Consider the following 19,092-nt stretch of genomic DNA (forward strand, 5'->3'; position numbering starts at 1 on the left):
GTGCTCCATGTCTGTAGGCTGGCCAGTTTTGGTTGGACATATTCCTGGAGGTTTAATCACATTACAATCTTTAATTAAAGATTAATCTTCAATTCCTGGAGACTCCAGGTCAATCCTGAAGGGTTGGCTACCCAACAGTATGCCTGAAGACTGAAGACAGTACCTCACACCTGCACCAAAAATAAATAAACGTGCATTAAGGTTGTCGTTCCCCTCCTCTTCCAGCAAGTAAGACTGTCAAGGAAGAGACAGAAGGAGAGGGATTTGAACTTTTCTACAGAAAGGATCCTAGCACAGGGCTCGGATGCGGTCTTCTGCATCAAATGCCACCAGAAGGTGACGCTCAGCTCTTGCTTTAAAACAGGAAGTAAAGGGAAGGACTGGGAAAACCTGACATCTAAAATATGCATACAATCGATGAGATATAACAAAGATTTTCAGTTTATTTGTAATGAGCTACTCACATATTAAAAGCAAGGGAGATAGAAAAAACAAAAGCAGCCAATATGAAGAATTCAAAGCAGATTTAAGAACTCTCTCTCTCATTTAATGAACACTTATTAGATCTATTTCCTGGTGGAATAAAAAAAAGGGGGGGGGGGCATTTCAGTTAGAGAATGTATAGCTCTGGATACTAGATACAGTTGTGAAGTATGTTTTAGCCAAGAGATTTCTCAGCAAAGCATGGATCCAAAAGGTAACTATGTACAATAAATCTTTTACATACCATTCCTTACATTTCTATTAAGTAAGCACTTCCCACCCATATGCTGAAAACCTTCTCAATAACCGCTTACCAAAGGCCTGCTGTCCCAAACCAAAGGATTTCCAGCAAATTCCACCATCTAGTGTCAAATGAAGAAAACTACAAGATGAGGATTTTTGAGCAAGACCCTTTTCATTTTCCATTTTTCTAATACAAGCTAGGGAATCAACACAATTTACTAAACCCAGTGTAATACAAAAATCATTTCAGTAATATCAATATAGAAAAGTGGCCTGTTCACAGTGAATGAGGCAAAGCAAGCGTTTTGTGGAAGCTCCTTTAAGCTTCTACATTATAACGGAATTAAAGTTGCTCAGGCAACCTTAAACATTGTCCTTTTCTTACTATTGACTGATTCACTGTGCCTTCTTAGCACTCTTAACACAGCTTTTTAGCTGAATATATTAATAGCATTGCATAGGTGAACAATACACTCTACAGGCAAAGATAAGAGCCAAGTCCATGTTAAAAATCTGAAGTTAAATTAGAGTCACAAAGAAACGAGAGAGAACAATGATAAACAGTGGAAGTAAACTGAACTCCTTGAAGGTGCATTTTCCTTGTAAAGAGTGGACAATAAAAGCTGTTCACATCATGGATTTCTTATTGCTTTGGGAGTATTCTTAAAATAATTATTAAACTATATACCCAAAAACATGATAAGCATTGTTAAACGTAAAAGGAAGCACCTTTAAATAGACAGAGCTACTGGGCTGTGCAAAAGCTATGACTTTTCAACATACTGTTTGTATTGCCCTTTTCTATTTTCTTCCAACACGTATTATGTCCCAGCTCATGCAAACTAGACCCTAGATACTTGAATGATACCCAATTGAAGGGTGGAGGGCATCAGTGTCTCACACCCTATCCAATTCCAATACAGCCTCCATCACACTTGACAACAGTGTTTTAGGGGGACAGATTTTCAAAAGGGCTCAAGGCCAAAATTTCCAAGCGTTCAGCACTTAAAATTGGGACCAGATTTTCAAACAGAACTTTGTTTCCATTTAGTCACCTAAATAAGGGACAGCTTTTCAGATGTGCACAGCAGCCACTATTGGGACACTTCTGGCCCAGATCTGGCCACTTATTTTGGTGCCAAAATTATAGCTGAGCTCTTTTGAGTATCTGGCATCAAGTGCACAGAGGCTCAATACTAAACGTCGAGCTCAAACAAACCACAGAAGGATATTTCAGCGAGAGGCAATTTTCAGCTCATAGAACCATGGCAGATTTCCTCCCCGAAAGAACAACACAAGTTATGTGTGCAAAGAAGAGGCTTCTTCCTCCTCCAAACTCATTCCATCCAGCTTATCAAAAAAATCGACATATAAAGTTTAAAATAAGGCCTGATTCTATGATAACAAAATCCAGTTTCTTGCATTCACCACAGAATGAGATCTGCTATGTACTTCACATATATCATTCATGATTCTCCATTCAAAAGAAAATAAGCTGTGCAAATCATTCTATCACTTTAAAGACATGTTTTATTTGAAAGATTTATTTGACCAAAGGCAGTCAAATCATTCTGGGGCCACAGACCCCACCGTGAAATCCCAGTTAGAGAATGATTTAAAGACTATTCAAATATTTAACTCTTTATCTAGCAACCCACCATAGTGCCTGGGCTTCATGCATTCCACTTGGATTGCTTGTCAGATGTAAATCCCTTCTCCCCACCTGGTCAAGGGGAACTTGTGATTGTGTTACACACATTCTTTTACATGTTTCTCCTTTGCACCAAGTATTCTGACCTGCATTCACAAAACTGGGTCAGGACAGATCAAATTTTCCAGTGAAAACATCTCTCAGTGGGATTTTCTGACAGATTTATGCAACTGCAATTGTCAGCAGTTTCTTGCTCCTGACACGGCAATAGACAGGCTGTATTAAGACCCCCAGTACTTGAAATTCTACTTGGTAAGGAAATATTTCAACATTTCCACCACTTATGAGAGAGAAAACGTACATTTATACTATAGTCACATCTACACCTCCAGACCTTTATAAAGGGATATTTACTGCCTCTCTGGAAGTGCATGTAACCCACTTCAGGTCCCTCTCCATGCCAATCCAAAAAGGGTATGAGTTGTTACAGTCCCCTGCTACAGAGCATTGACAGTTCATGCTTTTAGATTTGGAGGTCCCTAGTTCATCAGCCAAGATGACACCTGTCACACACATACTGGTTGAAAGCACATGGATCTCAATCTCGGGTTGAAAGAGGGAGTGCTCCATCACATTTAGTCAGTCTCACCAGGAATAAGTGATACACTGTATATGCTGCATCTCTGAGAACCAGGCGAGGGTGGAGGGAAGAGAAAGAAGAGCACATCCTGGAAGAAATCATGAAACTCAATTAATCTGAATACAGAAAACTTGTAGCCCAAGAGTAGAGAGTACAGTAAGAGCTACTCTGCTTAGCCTTTCCTTGTGCAGATGATGCTACTCATGCATTCAGATCCCAACAGGAGAAGAGGCTTTTGAATAGGCTTTCAAGTCAGTGCTGAGGAACAACACTCAGTGCAAGAGCAGTCAGACATTCCTGTCAAAGAACCAGAGTACTATGGGTCCATGACTTACTCTGCCCTTCCATACCCTTCCTACACTTAAGCGGATGATGCAGGTTGACACAGGCAGGGAAAGTGGAGCCAATGTTTAGAAGCCAGCAAAAGAAAACAGCAAGAGACATATGCAGATGTATATGACTAAGTGAGAAGCTGGGGCAAGAGTCTAAAGGAGAGACTCCATAGTGAGGAGCAGCCCTGAGAGGACAGAGTCAGAGACCCTTAAACAGGATTATAGGAGACTTGCAGTTGACACAGGCGTACAAGCAGTTTCACTTAGCCCCTCTCCTCCCTGCACTCCCTTCGTGTAGCAAGCGCTTTCCACTACCACAGTAGGAACTGGGCTGAGAGGCTTTAAAGGGCAGCTCCCCAGATCTGGAACTACTCTCCTCCTCCACCCACCTCACAGCACTGAGCTTGCCTACCACAATCACCACATTAGCAGCCCTGGGTCAGGTGACCTTACAGGGAAGTTTCCATCTCCAAGGTAAATAAAGGCTGTCTCTTTGCCTTGTCTACAAGAGGCCATCTTCTTTCCTTAAACAAAAATAGCCGTCCCTGATACCGTAAAGGGCCAGAACTCCTCACCTCACAACTCACCCCCAGGGTACTAAAAACTGTTGTGTCTGTGTTCTCTACACAGCTTCAAGGATAGGAGGACACCCCAGAGACAGTCGGGCAACAGAACCCCCAGAAATTTATTCAATGGTATGTGCAATCAATCCCTGCGGAGCCACTGGTCCCAGAGGATTTCCCATCAAATCGATGCCATGCTCAGCCCCTACCTTCCAGCCCAGCTTGCTCAGGTGCAGTATCGCCTCTCATCCCTCAGAGAGAGGGACAGGCTGCTGGAAGAGGGGTGAGGTCAGGCATGCTCCCAAGGGGGAACTCTTATGCAGGGCTAGTCCCACAGCAGTTTGATGTGGGGGCATGGAGGAGCCAAAATCAGTGCTGTGAATGAGTGTCATTGTGACCTGGTGCATTGGGGGGAGAGCACGCAATCCCACTCACTTAATTTTGGCTGCACCCCACCCCTGTCACAATGGATGGTGGCAGGGCCAAATCTAAGTGGAGTGGGGCAGCCAGCACTGCTCCTCCTTGTCACTGTCCGTGGTATGCACAGTGCACAATGTGCATACTGCTGCGCGTGCCAATGCAGTCAGGCTCTAAATAAACCTGTGTTTACGATGGACACATTAACATAAAAGGCCTAGCTACATATTGCTACACTGTTGGCACTGGCAATATAAGACAGAGACCCTAGGGGGCTTCTGAAGTATTTAATAGGGATACTACTTAATTCCTATATGCAACAAAAACTAAAAGCAGTACCTTCAGCAGGCCAGAGGCATGAAGATGGGTTCACAAAGCCAATCTATGAAGGAAAGGTGCTCCACCTGCCTGAACGCCACCTACACACAGATACACATCTTAAAATGGCCTCTTACTTGCCACCATACTGTAATCACTGCTTGGCCCTCCTTCCCTTCCATAATCCGAACACAGTATCATGGAGGTCAACCACATTTGTCACCTGTAAACTGCTAAAGTCATCACCTGTAACAAATCCACCAGAACATCAGCACCTCTAACTAAGGAGCCTACCATCTTTCTTTTCTCTTCCTAGTCCTAACAGAGAGTAATAACCACTAGAAAAGCAACTATATTCATCAACCTAACAAGTATTGGGGAAGTTTTACAAACATTTTAAAGCTTGTACCACTTTTTTTTTTTAAACGGAAACTACATCTTTTCATCTCTTAGCATACAGTGTGTGTGATATGGGATTCTTTTGGGATGACAAAGAAAAATAAGTCAACTCCCTCATACAGATGAGCAGCTTTTGCATTGCTAGTGGACCCAAATGAACCTGATAAAGCATCTCCATATTTTTTATATGTCTGACACGTATCACAAAGCATGCAATGACAAAGACATGGATAGCAACAAGTGCTGCAGCAATAAAAATTTGAACTGTGGCAAACAAATTCTTCCTTCATGGAAAAGTGTACATGGAACTTGCCACCAGGCTTAGGATAAGAAGCGAGACAGTACTTCATCAATGGTTATACAGTTACAATGCTTACTGTACCTCGGGAGAAAGTTTGTCATGCCAAAACAACAATGCCAGAACTTGCTATTTTGGAACATTTCATCCCCTTTTATATAAAAAGAGAAGGTTTGCTTGTCAATACACATTTTCTCCCCAAGCTCTCTCAAATCTAATATAAAGCTGTGCCAGCAAAGCAATAACCTGTTACTCTACAATATCCACCAAGCTTTAAAGACATGCCACAAAACAATCAAACTTCATTTCAAATAGCAACTTGCCCATTGGACAAAGGATCTTTCTCCAGGACTATGGGACAAGTGATCTCACCTGTTTTAAGGCCAAAGCCATAATGAATATTCATCTTACCTTCAAAGGAGAGATGTGTGATTGCAGGACGTATCCATGGACATTTTCTATCTGAGATAAGTTCTTTTCTGACACATGAACAAGTTCTGGTCCTCTCACTTCATGGGTTAAACGAGGTAAGGTATGATCATGCAGGGCATCCTCATCTTGATAGCGATACTTCTAGGATAAAAAACAAGAATAATAAGCAGCTGTGAAAACACCACACCTGTATTAATATCGTTATAGATCACTAGTCAATATTAGCTCCCCAACCTCCACCCAATCAGTAACCCATGAAAAACAACCTGTTTCCAAGCAATTCACCAAAAAAGGGGCAGGTAAGGTAGTAAACTGCACTGATGCACGAGACTTTTACCTTCAAAGAGTTGATTTGAAATCCCTTCAGGGGCCATAGGGGAAAGAGAAACCTGTTGGTCTTATCCTAGTCTCTAATTAACATTGGTCCACATCCCCAAACCCTCAGAATAATATTACATTACACTTCTGTAACATTTTCCATCAGAAGATCTGAAAATGCTTTCGAAACATGAGATAGGCTCACAACAGTCTTTTTGGGCAGGAAATTGGGGTGGTGTATAACTAGTCCCCATATTACAAATGGGGAAATCATGGGACAGAAGGGTTAAATGACTTCTCCAAAGTCAGACAAACATTGTAAAGTTTGGCCAGACTATTTGGCACTATTTTCTTTCAGTCAGGGCTTACAGGAGAGCTACAGGGCTTCTTGAAATCTTTGGCACAAAGTGGATGGAGGTGGTGCTATTGTGAAATTTTGCTTTCAGCTAAGAGATCAGTAATTCTGTAACACGCAAAGTCAATTTTTTTTAAAAAATATATAAGTACTTGGACCTACTGGCCTTCTCACAAAGTCAGATGTAAGAACAGAAAACTAAAACATGTCATAACTTCACAAGAGTTTTGGCACTGGAGGAAGATTTTGTTGAAAACCCCCTTTTCTCCATTTCCCATTTGGAATTCAAACCTCACTTTTATTTTGAAATTGTGATGTACAATAGTAAAGTTATGTCAATTCAAGAAAGACATTAAAAATCAGATGTGATGAACCACCCCCCACAATCCACTGTAAGGTGAGTTCAGGTGTGTGCTGTTGGTGTACACACTGTTCCAAAAGTTTACAGTTCATAAACTCTCATTCTGGCATAAACCGATTATTTACAAAATATACAACGGGCAAGAATTGGTCTCTGTTCTTTCTGTGGTGTATGTCTGCAACACTTTATATACACACACACTTTCCATATACTGCAGTTATGGAACATACACAGTAACTGGCAGCATGCAAATCATTTTAGCAAAATGCCATCAATCTAATAGACAGTATTCCAACCAATGCCATAAGCCATGGCACACAGACAACTGAAACTCCAAGCAATCCATTATCCTCTACTAATTCTAATGCACCCCTTTTAAGGAATGCGTCCAGCCACACTGATGCCATAAATATACTGAGCAATTTGCTTAAACAAAACTTTGAGAAATAGCTGCATAATGCAAGACTCTTCTCATCTCCTTTGCTACTCTGAGGCCTCTGTATGACTAGATTCAGCTAGCCCTGATCCTCCCTCTCCCCGCTGCACTTCTTTCTTGTACCTCTTCTCAACCCTGGGCTGATGGGAACCAGGTGAGTTCTTACCCCACCCAGGCCACCAGCCTGATCAAATAATTACCCCAATCAGCTTCTATTGGGCCACTAACTAGCATGTGAGTGACCAGAGTGTAGGCTCACCTACTCACTCCCTGCACACAGTCAGACCTAAACAAAATACCAAGAATAATTAAGGGAAACAGATGTAGGGTAAAACTTTCAAAAGCAACGAAGGGATTAAGCTCCTAAGTCCCATTTTCTAAAGTGAATCAAGAGCCTAAGTCCCTTAGGTGCTTTTGAAAACTTTACCCTATAACTGCATATTAACCATTAGCATGCAGAAGATCCTGCATATTCAGCCTCCATAAATTAGTAAGCAAGTATCCCATACACTTCTGTACCATCCTTTTCCTTCTGCCCTCCCCACAAGCCTTGCCCCTTCCAAATTCTTCACAAAGTGTTGCAACTAGAACATTATTCATGTGGCTATTTCACTCCCATTTTGAGCCTGCATCACTGCTATCACATGAGAACCAGTAAAGAGCTGGGAACACATTGAACCTGGAGTCCTCACGAGAACTGCTTTTTACTGCTGGTTCCCAGCGTAAACATCATGTCACGAGTGCAAGCCAGTGATACAGGAGGGTTTCTGGGAAAGTGGTGGAGCAGACTGAGGTGCCAGGGAACACCACGCAAGAGTTCCAACTCCCCTGCCCGCAGCCAGAGATGCTTATTCCTTTCTAGCATTGTGCCCTTCAGTGGGCCTGCAATTTCCTTGGAAAACAGCTAGTTCCCCGGAAACTGGCCTTTTCTCAAAGGGTTAATTCAAATTTCTGGAAGGAAAACCAATGCACAGAAATGCTGCTCCTGGTTTGACAAAAGAACAGGTGGATGGCTTATGATAATTAAATTACAAATCAGTGCCTGCTGCTTGCAGGGTATTGTATGCTGCCAGCTAGCATCAGATATTTAAAATCCCATGTAATTACCTACAATGGAGGAGTGGAGTGTGCTGCTGTGAATTTAATGTGAACTTGCTCTTTTTAATAACTGATCATTCCTGTTACAATGTGAGATTATTGCTATAAAATGGCACTGCCCCCTCACTTTACTCCAGCAGGGAGGGGTTTTTGTTTTGAAGTTCTGTTTGCAGGGGAAGTGTCGGCTGAACAGAAGGCAGGTCCTGACCCAGCACAGAGTATTGGTTAAAACCTCGCAGTTGGACACAAGCCAGTTCTGATGCAAAACAAGGAGAAAGATAGGGAGACATCCACTTGACAAGTTACTGTCTGTGTGGAAATACTGTAATTTTCATACTCTACTCATTGACCTTACATTACCCTGACAGTCTGATAGGGAATAAAGCTGGTTGGAAATGTTATGTATTAATGGAAAAAGCATTTGCTGCAAAATTTTCACAAGTTCAAAAAAAGATTTTGCCCTTTTTTGGATTTGGAAAAATCTAAACATTTTATTTTGGGTCCTGAACTGCCATGGTAGTAGTTGGAGTGCATTGTGTCTCCATTCCTCACTTCTCCAGCATCTCCCATGATGCACCGTGGTCTCCCCTCTGACTGAAGCAATAGCGTACATCAAAGTCACACAGACAATATAGCACAGGAGCTGTATTCAGACAGGGACTCAAACTACAACTCCCATGAGGCACCACAACAGCTGTTGGGGGGCAGGGCGGGGCAGCTAAGCTTAATGTATACTGAAGCCAAAACTAAAACATTTCAATTTGGGAATGTCAAAATGAAATATTTCAACATTTCTCAATCAGAATTTTTCAGAAGTTTTTTTCTTCCACAGAACAAATATATTTCAATGTTTCCTCCCAATCTGGGATGAAGACACCGTTTGAAATATCTGAATTTCACACAGGAATTTTATGCAGGATGGAAATTGAGTAAGGAATAAGGTTTCTCAGCTATATTAAATTCCCATACAGTAACCACAGCTGATGAACTGTTAAGTGTAAGAGAAAGGTATCAAAGCATAGCACAGAAAGCTGTGACTATATTAGCTAGTGGTAAACACACACTTCAGTGCTTCCTATCATGTAGTTCCATCTCTGGGCAGCATGACATGCTATGGCCAAGAGAAGGGCTAAGTAATACTACTTGTTTTAGTCAGAGACCAATAGCATTTAATCTAATGCTAGTTACTCATCAACTCACTGCCACTTGAAACAACTACAGATGCAAGCAACTTTATTGAGTGCACAATTCAACAGAAAGACTTATTCAAAGTGAAAAACACTTCTGCCTTGTCAAAAACAACCATGTAGACAAATGCTAGGAAGAATAATTAGTGCTGGCATAACACTGAAGTGGGGCGAATCATGTGTTCCATGAATATTCATTTGAGTTTTTAAATGAAATCCTTACAGCCATGCTCGTCCTACTTTTGCGTTCTCTTTTTGAGTTTTTACCAGCACAATTGTTCACAGGGAATTAATTCCAGTGTCAGATGTGAGCATACTGAGAAACCAAACTTTACATTTGCACACACAAGTATTGGTACTGGACGTGTTTCTTCACGCATCCAATCAGGGAACAGAAATAATATATTATTCATTCAACCAATTGCAACTGAGCAAGACAGCTTGACTTCCAAGTATCTATAAGTAAACAGGAAAAAAAAATAAACTGGAAGAAATCACATCTGCTTGCCAAGAACGTGGGAGCAGGTTAACAAACTGAAATAATCGAACAATTATATCTATTGTGAATAGAGGCGGGTGGGAACTTTGACACAATGTTTTTTTGTTGGAAAATGTTTGTTTTTTCTGTGGGACAGCTTCTTCAGGTTCAGGATGGAATGCCTGCTCAAAATGAGTGAGAAATACCCACCCCAGAATATCCAGAAGCCCGAGTATTAAGGCCCTCACCTGTGATGTAGGAGACACAGGGAACTGAACCTCCCACATGAATGCCCAAATCACAAGGCTAAAGTCTCTCTCTTTGGCTCCATACATATGAATTTATATGAAGTGGAAAAGCTCCATGAGACTGACTTTGAAGCCTGGTGGTGACAGCACTCACCTAGAAAGTTGGAGACCAAGATTCAAGACCTTGACCTGTTTGATTCAGAGCAGGGACTTGAACACGAGTGCCTTAACCACAGGCTATTCTGGAGTGCCCCTCTTATTTTTCATGAAAAACTTCAAAAGGTCTCAGTTTCATGCCAATGGCAAAATCTTGAAAATTTGTATGGAATAGGAAAACTATTTCCTGCCCACCTCTAATTGTGAATGACTTGCTGTCTTGTCTATCTAGTGTATTTTTAATGGGCCTGTCGCCTTAGTATTGCAATACCTTTCATCCAAAAATCGAAGAACTTTTACAAACATTAGTCAAGTCTGACTACACCTTGTTGAAATGGATATTCAGGAGTGAGAAAATTAGGCTTAGAGAAATTCAGCCCAAGGTCACCCGTTGAATCAATTAATAACCCAAGAGGCTAATTCCTTATCTGCTGTTCTAACCACTAGCAAAGCAATCACAGTGAAATGCAAAGGAAATGAAATATATAATTAGTTTCCGTTGAATGCTCTTAATTTTCATTTATTTATTTTTTTGACAAGGGTTCTAAAAAATAGTAAACTGGGCAGGAATTAGGTTCTCTCGTATCCCTGTTCAGTACTTGGCACAATTTTGATCTCTCAGTGTGTAAATTATAACCAGTAACAATGTTCCTTTTGGGGAGTGAGAAATAGAGATACTGGTTCCTAGTTAAGTTAAATTCTTGTTGTCCACAAAATCTTCCTGTTAGAGTGAGACTCTTTTGAAGAAGGGAACCCATGACACTGAGCAGCAGCATGTGCAGTTTTCCTATGCAGTGCAGCAAAACAAATTATAATTTTTCAGGAAAAGAAACACCGGTGGATTGGTGTGTTTATTTTTAATATTAAAACAGTAAGGCAGTTTTAGGGATCATGTATCCATTTAATAAACAGAAAACAAAAAACCAACCAAACAAAAAAACCCTGTGGTTTTACAGCATATTTCCAGTCAGCTTCTTGAGCCTGAAGGGCAGAATGATAAAATTGCCATTAGCCTAACTATTGGTGTGTGCCGTGTTGTTGTAGCCTTGTTGGCCACAGGACGTTAGAGACACAAAGGTAGATGAGGTAGTATCCTTTATTGGATCAGCTTCTGTTGATGAGAGAAAGAAGCGTTAGAACTTACAGAGAGCTCTTCTTCAGGTCTGGGAAACACACTCACTGTGTCACAGCTAAACACAAGGTGGAACAGATTGTTTAGTATAAATAGTTAACACATATTTCAAGGTATGCAGTGTTCCCAGGCCTGAAAAAGAGCTCTTTATAGCTGAAAATCATGTCTCTCTCACCAACAGAATTTGGTCCGGTAAACAATATTACATTACCCACCTTGTCACACTGGATTTTTGGCTTATTACAACAATCTATAACCCACTAACTTCTCCCTCCTCTCCCCATTATTATTCCCCCTATTACTGGACAGGTATTAATGGGCCACTTCACCTTGAGTGGGCCCTTGAAATGTGTTAAGTACTTATGTGGAGCAATTTGCTCCACCCTGTATTTAGCTGACAGCTTGAGTACATTTCCCAGACCTGAAGAAAAAGTCTATGTACTCTCAAAAGCTTGTCTCTTACCAACAAAAGTGGTCCCAATACAAAATACTACCTCATTCACCTGGTCTCTCTATGGTGAGAAGTATCAGGGGGTAGCCGTGTTGATCTATATCCACAAAAACAACAAGGAGTCCGGTGGCACCTTAAAGATGAACAGATTTATTTGACCATAAGCTTTTGTGGGTAAAAACCCCACTTCTTCAGACGCATGGAGTGAAAATTACAGATGCAGACATAAATATATTGACACATGAAGAGAAGGGAGTTACCTCACAAGTGGAGAACCAGTGGTGATAGTGATGGAGAACCACGAAAGCTGATGATCAAATAAATCTGTTAGTCTTTAAAGTGCCACCGGACTCCTTGTTGTTCTTGTCTCTAGTTAGCCTAACTACACGTTCCTTTAATATGTGGCTGCAATTACACCTTTAGCTCACAAGATGGCACAATAACCCTCAAGTTAAAAGATGCTCACATCCAAACGATTATATGAAAAGCATTTGGGGAAAAAAGTGAGTAGCTAGTAAAGGTCAAACCTTCAGTTGATTTTTATTGTGAACGAACCTGATAGATATGCTCACAGCATTTTTATTTATTTAAGATGCTGCTATTAAGAATACTGCAGTACTTACAGGAATCCTATTCAAAGCTGGCATCTGGAGGAACTGCGACAATTTGTACAAGTACAAAGTATTATGACTCAGTAGGAACCTATTGATTTATCAGGGATTACTAAATTCGAATGCTATACATCAGCAGACCTGAGAATGATGCTGAACCCTGCATTTCTCAAGGAATTCTAAGTCCTAATTAAAACTGTCTGCCTGCTAATAGGTACCAGGAAGTATTCAGCTTCATATGCTGCATCAACATTTTGGACCCACTAACTGCCTCTATTTAGCCCTCTAGAGGGTCTAATTACCATTCAATAATTTTAAGTAGATTTTTGGTTTCGGACTTCGAGCATCAATATAACAAGAGAGGGGATTTGAAAGGGTGGTTTTTTGGCATGAAAGAGTGAGTGTTGCTATTGATTAGGGAAAAAAATCAATATTTTTAAAATGTCCAGTAGTATTAATTATTGTTTATCTACAGTATTACAAAACCCAAGCATTCAAAAACCATGAGTCAGGCCTTAAACCAGTGGACTTACTTAAAAGTAACAAGATTTTAAAGAATTATCTTTAATATTAAATACAACGCTATATTATAGTTTCCCCAACTTGACAATGGTGAGGACTTACCACTAATTTGTTCTGCACATTTACACACAAGCCTAGGTAGATAGTGTGTAATCTAGCCCAGGTTTCACCAGCATGCAACACCTGAACCTCTCTGTTGGAATAAACTGAAAAGTCCCCCTCCGCTCCCCTCATTGCTGACCACAGTATTTAACAGACTTAAAACAAACAAAACAAAAAAAACCTAATACACAAGAACCTCCCTACCTACTGTGCTTTGTTCACAGTCACCCAGCTGCACCAAGTGAGTGAAAAAGGCAGCTTTTCCAGACACTTGGGCCTGTGACCTTGCTATAGGCTCTGCGGCTTAATTCTGTACCTTTCCAGCTCTCTTCGGGAACTATGTCAGCAGATTATACACCTCCTGTTGGTTAATTGACAGATTAACAATGGTCACAATCATACTTAACTCCTGCTTGAGTTTTGCCCAGCAGTGCATACAGAAGTGGTGGGTTTCATTTCTGGCAAACTGCTTGAGCACAGGGTGCTATAAATGCCAGGTACTGACAAAACTGAGAACACCCCTGTTATCCTTAAACAGAGGGGGAGGCAGGAGCAGAGAAGTAGGGTATCAAGGATAGGAGCCAGGGTGGAGATAAAGGCAGAGACAGTCAGAGACAGACTGGAGGCACAAGTGCAGAACCATCAGAGTACATTCCCCTCCAAAACCTGGAGTTGAATCTGGAGCATTGAGTCTACAATCCTCTGCTGCCAGCAAATAGCTGTGAAACACTACTGAAGTAAGCAGCTCATACCTAGGGCCCTACCAAATTCACAGTCCATTTTGGTCAATTTCATGGCCATAGGATTTAAAAAAACATATCTATTCAGGGGACAACATCATAGGGCCTAATCACATCAGCCACACTATCAGAGGCTCATTAATCTGCACATCTACCAATGTGATATATGCCATCATGTGCCAGCAATGCCCCTCTGCCATGTACATTGGTCAAACTGGACAGTCTCTGCGTAAAAGAATAGATGGACACAAATCAGATGTCAAGAATTATAACATTCATAAACCAGTTGGAAAACACTTCAATCTCTCTGGTCACTCGATGACAGACCTAAAAGTTGCAAAATTACAACAAAAAGACTTCAAAAACAGACTCCAATGAGAGACTGCTGAATTGGAATTAATTTGTAAACTGGATACAATTAACTTAGGCTTGAATAGAGACTGGGAGTGGATGGGTCATTACACAAAGTAAAACTATTTCCCCATGTTTAGTCCCCCCCACCCCCGTTCCTCAGAGGCTCTTGTCAACTGCTGGAAATGGCGCACCTTGATTATCACTACAAAAGGTTTTCTCCCCTCAACTCCCCACCCGCTCTCCTGCTGGTATTAGCTCATCTTAAGTGATCACTCTCCTTACAGTGTGTATGATAACACCCATTGTTTCATGTTCTCTGTGTATATAAATCTCCCCACTGTATTTTCCACTGAATGCATCCGATGAAGTGAGCTGTAGCTCACGAAAGCTTATGCTCAAATAAATTGGTTAGTCTCTAAGATGCCACAAGTCCTCCTTTTCTTTTTGCGAATACAGACTAACACGGCTGCTACTCTGAAACCTGTCATGAATTTCATGATTTCAGCATTTAAATCTGAAATTTCACAGTGTTGTAACTGTAGGGGTCCTGACCCAAAAAGGAGTTGGGGGGGGGGTTGCAGTACTGCTACCATTACTTCTCCACTGCTGTTGGTGGCGGTGCTGCCTGCGGAGCGGGGGAGCTGGAGAGCGGCGGCTGCTGGCCGGGAGCCCAGCTCTGAAGGCAGCGCCGCCGCCAGCAGCAGCGCAGAAGGAAGGATGGCATGGTATGGTATTGCCTCCCTTACTTCTGCGCCGCTGCCTGCAAAGCTGGGCCCCTCAGTCCTCAGCCGCCACTGTCTGGCCACCCAGCTCTGAAGGCAGCAGCACAAAAGTAAGGGTGGCATGGTATGGTATGGTATTGCCACTCTTACTTCTGCACTGCTGCTGGCAGGGCGCTTCCTTCACAGCTGGGTGCCAGGCAACAGCCGCCGTTCTCTGGCTGCCCAGCTCTGAAGTCAATGCAGAAGTAAGGGTGGCAATACAGCAACCCCCCCCCTGTAATGCCCTTCAGGGTCAGGACCACCAATTTGAGAAACGCTGGTCTCCCCCGTGAAATCTGTATAGTATAGGGTAAAAGCACGCAAAAGACCAGATTTCATGGTCCGTGACATGTTTTTCATGGCCGTGAATTTGGTAGGGCCCTACTCATATCCCTCTAGTGACTGGTCCACACAGAGGCTAACAGCCTACCTGTCAAGGTTCCTTCCCCACTCTGAACTCTAGGTTACAGATGTGGGGACCCGCATGAAAACCTCCTAAACTTACTTTTACCAGCTTAGGTTAAAACTTCCCCAAGGTACAAACTATTTTACCCTTTGCCCTTGGACTTCCACTACCACCAACAAACATTTATCTGGGTTTATTTTTATTTGGAAAGCGTTGTTTGGATACGTCTTTCCCCCCAAAATCCTCCCAACCCTTGCACCCCACTTTCTGGGGAAGTTTGGTAAAAATCCTCACCAATTTGCATAGGTGACCACAGACCCAAACCCTTGGAGCTTAAGAACAATGAAAAAGCATTCAGTTTCTGAAAAGAAGGATTTTAATAGAAGTAAAAAGTAAAAAAGAATCACCTCTGTAAAATCAGGAGGGTAAATACCTTACAGGGTAATTAGATTCAAAACAGAGAATCCCTCTAGGCAAAACATTAAGTTACAAAAAGACACACAGACAGGAATATCCATTCTATTCAGCACAGCTTAATTTCTCAGCCATTTAAAGAAATCATAATCTAACGCATATCTAGCTAGATTACTTACTAAGTTCTAAGACTCCATTCCTGTTCTGTCCCCGGCAAAAGCATCACACAGACAGACTCTTTGCCTCTCCCTCCCTCCAGCTTTTGAAAGTATCTTGTCTCCTCATTGGTCATTTTGGTCAGGTGCCAGCGAGGTTATCCTAGCTTCTTAACCCTTTACAGGTGAAAGGATTTTTCCTCTGGCCAGGAGGGATTTTAAAAGTGTTTACCCTTCCCTTTATATTTATGACACTACCACAGCTATCAGTTACTTCATTAGCTCCAGTGGATCTAAAGAACCCAACCCTGATGATGATCCAAGTTGGGTGTCAGTATGGTTCCACATGATAGAATTTCCTTTTCTTCTGATGTTTTATTTTAGATTAGGAAATTACATCCACAAGATCTATTAAAAGAACATTAAGATTTCAAAGTCAAGTGCTCAGAAATTAGGAAACTATTTTTTTCATAGGACCCTACCTCATTCAGGGCCCAGGATGGACAGTGCTGCAGAGGTTAATCAGGACTTTGTAGTGAATGAGGCTTGTATGGAGTATCCCCGCTTCATTTGTTGCGCAAGTTGGAAAGTGTGTAGTGAATGATATAGAGGGTTGCCGGGGGGGGGGGGTGAAGGATGTGCTCCTCGGTTTCTGGGTGCCCGACTGGAGACCCTAGAGTCTGACTTGCAGTCGTACTGAACCCTCACAGCTGCCGCTAAAGTCAATGGGAGCTGTACTTTGAACATATAAAGTGCTAGATAAAGGCTAAGTGCTCTGTAAAATTAGGCCCTAAGTGTCTCAAGTTGGGCAACCAAAAATTAATGGACACTTGACCTTAATTGTGCTATGCCTCCGTTCTACATATGTAAGAGGGGGATAAAAATACTCCCTCATCTCCCAGGGGTGCTGCGAAAATAAATTCATTAAAGTCGGTGAAGCAGTCAGATACTATAGTGAGGAGCACTACAGAAGAGCCTCATGGAAAATTAATAATTCTGTATTCTGACCTGGGTTTAAATAGTGCACTTTAAATAAGGCCTAATGGGGCCACACATTGAATGTGGAGAATGAAAAGAAATAAGAACTAACTCCCCATTCATTGAATAAGCCTTAGTTCCTGTGGAAAAGACAGTAGTGATCATATAATTAGAGATTACCATAATGCATACACACAAGGGGGGCCATATTAATGTTGCCCCGGCCACATTAATGTTGCCCCGGCCACGTTAATTAAGACCCTTTTGTGTGCTTGACTTAGCAACCTTAACATTTTAATATAGTATTTTCAATGAAATGCACACACACACACACACACACACACACTTAAATGACACTCATTTGTTAAAACTCTGAAATTCAGTCATTATCCCTATATCTATTTCAATGTTTATGAAAGACTGGCACTCCATACATACTAACACAAGTGAACTATCATGTGCATAAATTAGAAAAAATAATCTATCCATTGCCACTCTGGTGAATCCAGGCCATTATCTCTGAAGTTAACAAATTATTTTACTACAGAACCAATCTTCATCTCTGCTGGAAAAGTTATTACAAGCTCCAGATATGTATATTTTCCACTACTTATCAAACCCCTGTCTCAAAGGCTATGAATTTTAACAGCCACCTTACAAACAGAAGGAATTAATACATTTTAAGGTAATGCACGATGGGCTGGGATGCACACTGATCTCTGTGGGAACCACCAGTGTTTGGAACCTCTGAAAGATAAGCCCGAATTATCTGAAGCTAGGCACTCAAAAATAAAAAAAATTAGAAGAAGAGGCCCCCAAAACTAGGGACTACTTTTGAAAAATGTTGATTTGAACCCTTCGGTACCCAAGATTATCCTTCTGTAAAATGAAATTGTGTCCTGGTGGCCTGCATCTCTAAGAAATTGGATTAAATAATTTAAAGCAGAGCTGCAGCAAGGTGGAAAAATAGGTAGTCACCAGATTCCAGAAAGCAAACAAACAGCAAGGTAGTTCAGGTACAAGGGACTAAATGTCAGTCAGCCAGTAAGCATATCCCTATTTAGAAACCAAGTCTCTTGTGGTTTTTCCATGGGAAATTTGTTGCTTTGTGGAGGAAGGGCAAGGGGGTTGCACCCAAACCTGGAGCCCCCTCCTACACCGCAAACCCCTCATCCATAGCCCCACCCCAGAGCCAGAACCCCCAGCCCAGAGCCCTCACCCCCTCCCACACCCCAACTCCCTGCCTCAACCCACAGCCCCTTCCCACACTCCAAATCCCTTGGCCCAGCCCCGCCCCAGCCCAGCCTGGAACCCCCTCCTGCACCCCAAATCCCTCATCCCCAGCCCCACCCCAGAGCCCGCACCCCAAGCCCCTGCCCCAGCCCAGTGAAAGTGAGTGAGGGTGGGATAGAGCAAGACAGAACAAGAATCAATGGTCTCAAGTTGCAGGGTGGGAGGTCTACGTTGGATATTAACAGAAGTACTTGTGGCACCTTACAGACTAACAAATTTATCTGAGCATAAGCTTTCAGTCTCTAAGGTGCCACAAGCACTCCTGGTCTTTTTGCGGATACAGACTAACACAGCTGCTACTCTGAAACCTGCTGGATATTCTATTTCACCAGGAGGGTGGTGAAGCACTGGAATGGGTTACCTAGGGAGGTGGTAGAATCTCCATCCTTAGAGGTTTTTAAGGCCTGGCTTGACAAAGCCCATGCTGGGATGATTTAGTTGGTGTTGGTCCTGCTTTGAGCAGATGATTGGACTAGATGACCTCCTGAGGTCTCTTCCAACCCTAATCTTGTATGATTCTAAGCCAGCGGGAGAGGGGGAATGTAGTGAGCGGGGGCCGGGCCTCGGGGAAGGGACAGGGCTACGGTGTTCAGTTTTGTGCAATTAGAAAGTTGGCAATCCTATCACTAGATAGACACAAAGGAACAGAGTTCTTGCGAGATGAGAAAGATAGGCCCTACAAACAAAGGGGCATTGAAGACTCTGGGAACTGAACATGGGTGAGAAGCCTGCTTAGGCAAAGATCTTTCCCCTAGGAAGA

The 19,092-nt window shown here is 42.1% G+C and overlaps 1 protein-coding gene across 16 annotated transcripts in view; it reads right to left on the reverse strand.

Moving 5' to 3' along the window:
* The window catches only part of DLG2 (discs large MAGUK scaffold protein 2), a 1,447,004-nt gene that overhangs the window by 768,376 nt on the left and 659,536 nt on the right, over positions 1-19,092 (reverse strand). For 12 of the 16 annotated variants that reach the window (XM_074955894.1, XM_074956046.1, XM_074955843.1 and 9 more), the window contains one exon: positions 5,756-5,917. In XM_074955894.1, coding sequence (XP_074811995.1) covers positions 5,756-5,917 — 162 coding nt within the window. The remainder of the gene's footprint in view (positions 1-5,755; positions 5,918-19,092) is intronic. The other 4 variants (XM_074955852.1, XM_074955877.1, XM_074955955.1 and 1 more) reach the window with 1 other exon arrangement.

The sequence above is a fragment of the Natator depressus genome, chromosome 1 (genome assembly GCF_965152275.1).
Source record: "Natator depressus isolate rNatDep1 chromosome 1, rNatDep2.hap1, whole genome shotgun sequence".
Lineage (NCBI taxonomy): Eukaryota > Metazoa > Chordata > Testudines > Cheloniidae > Natator > Natator depressus.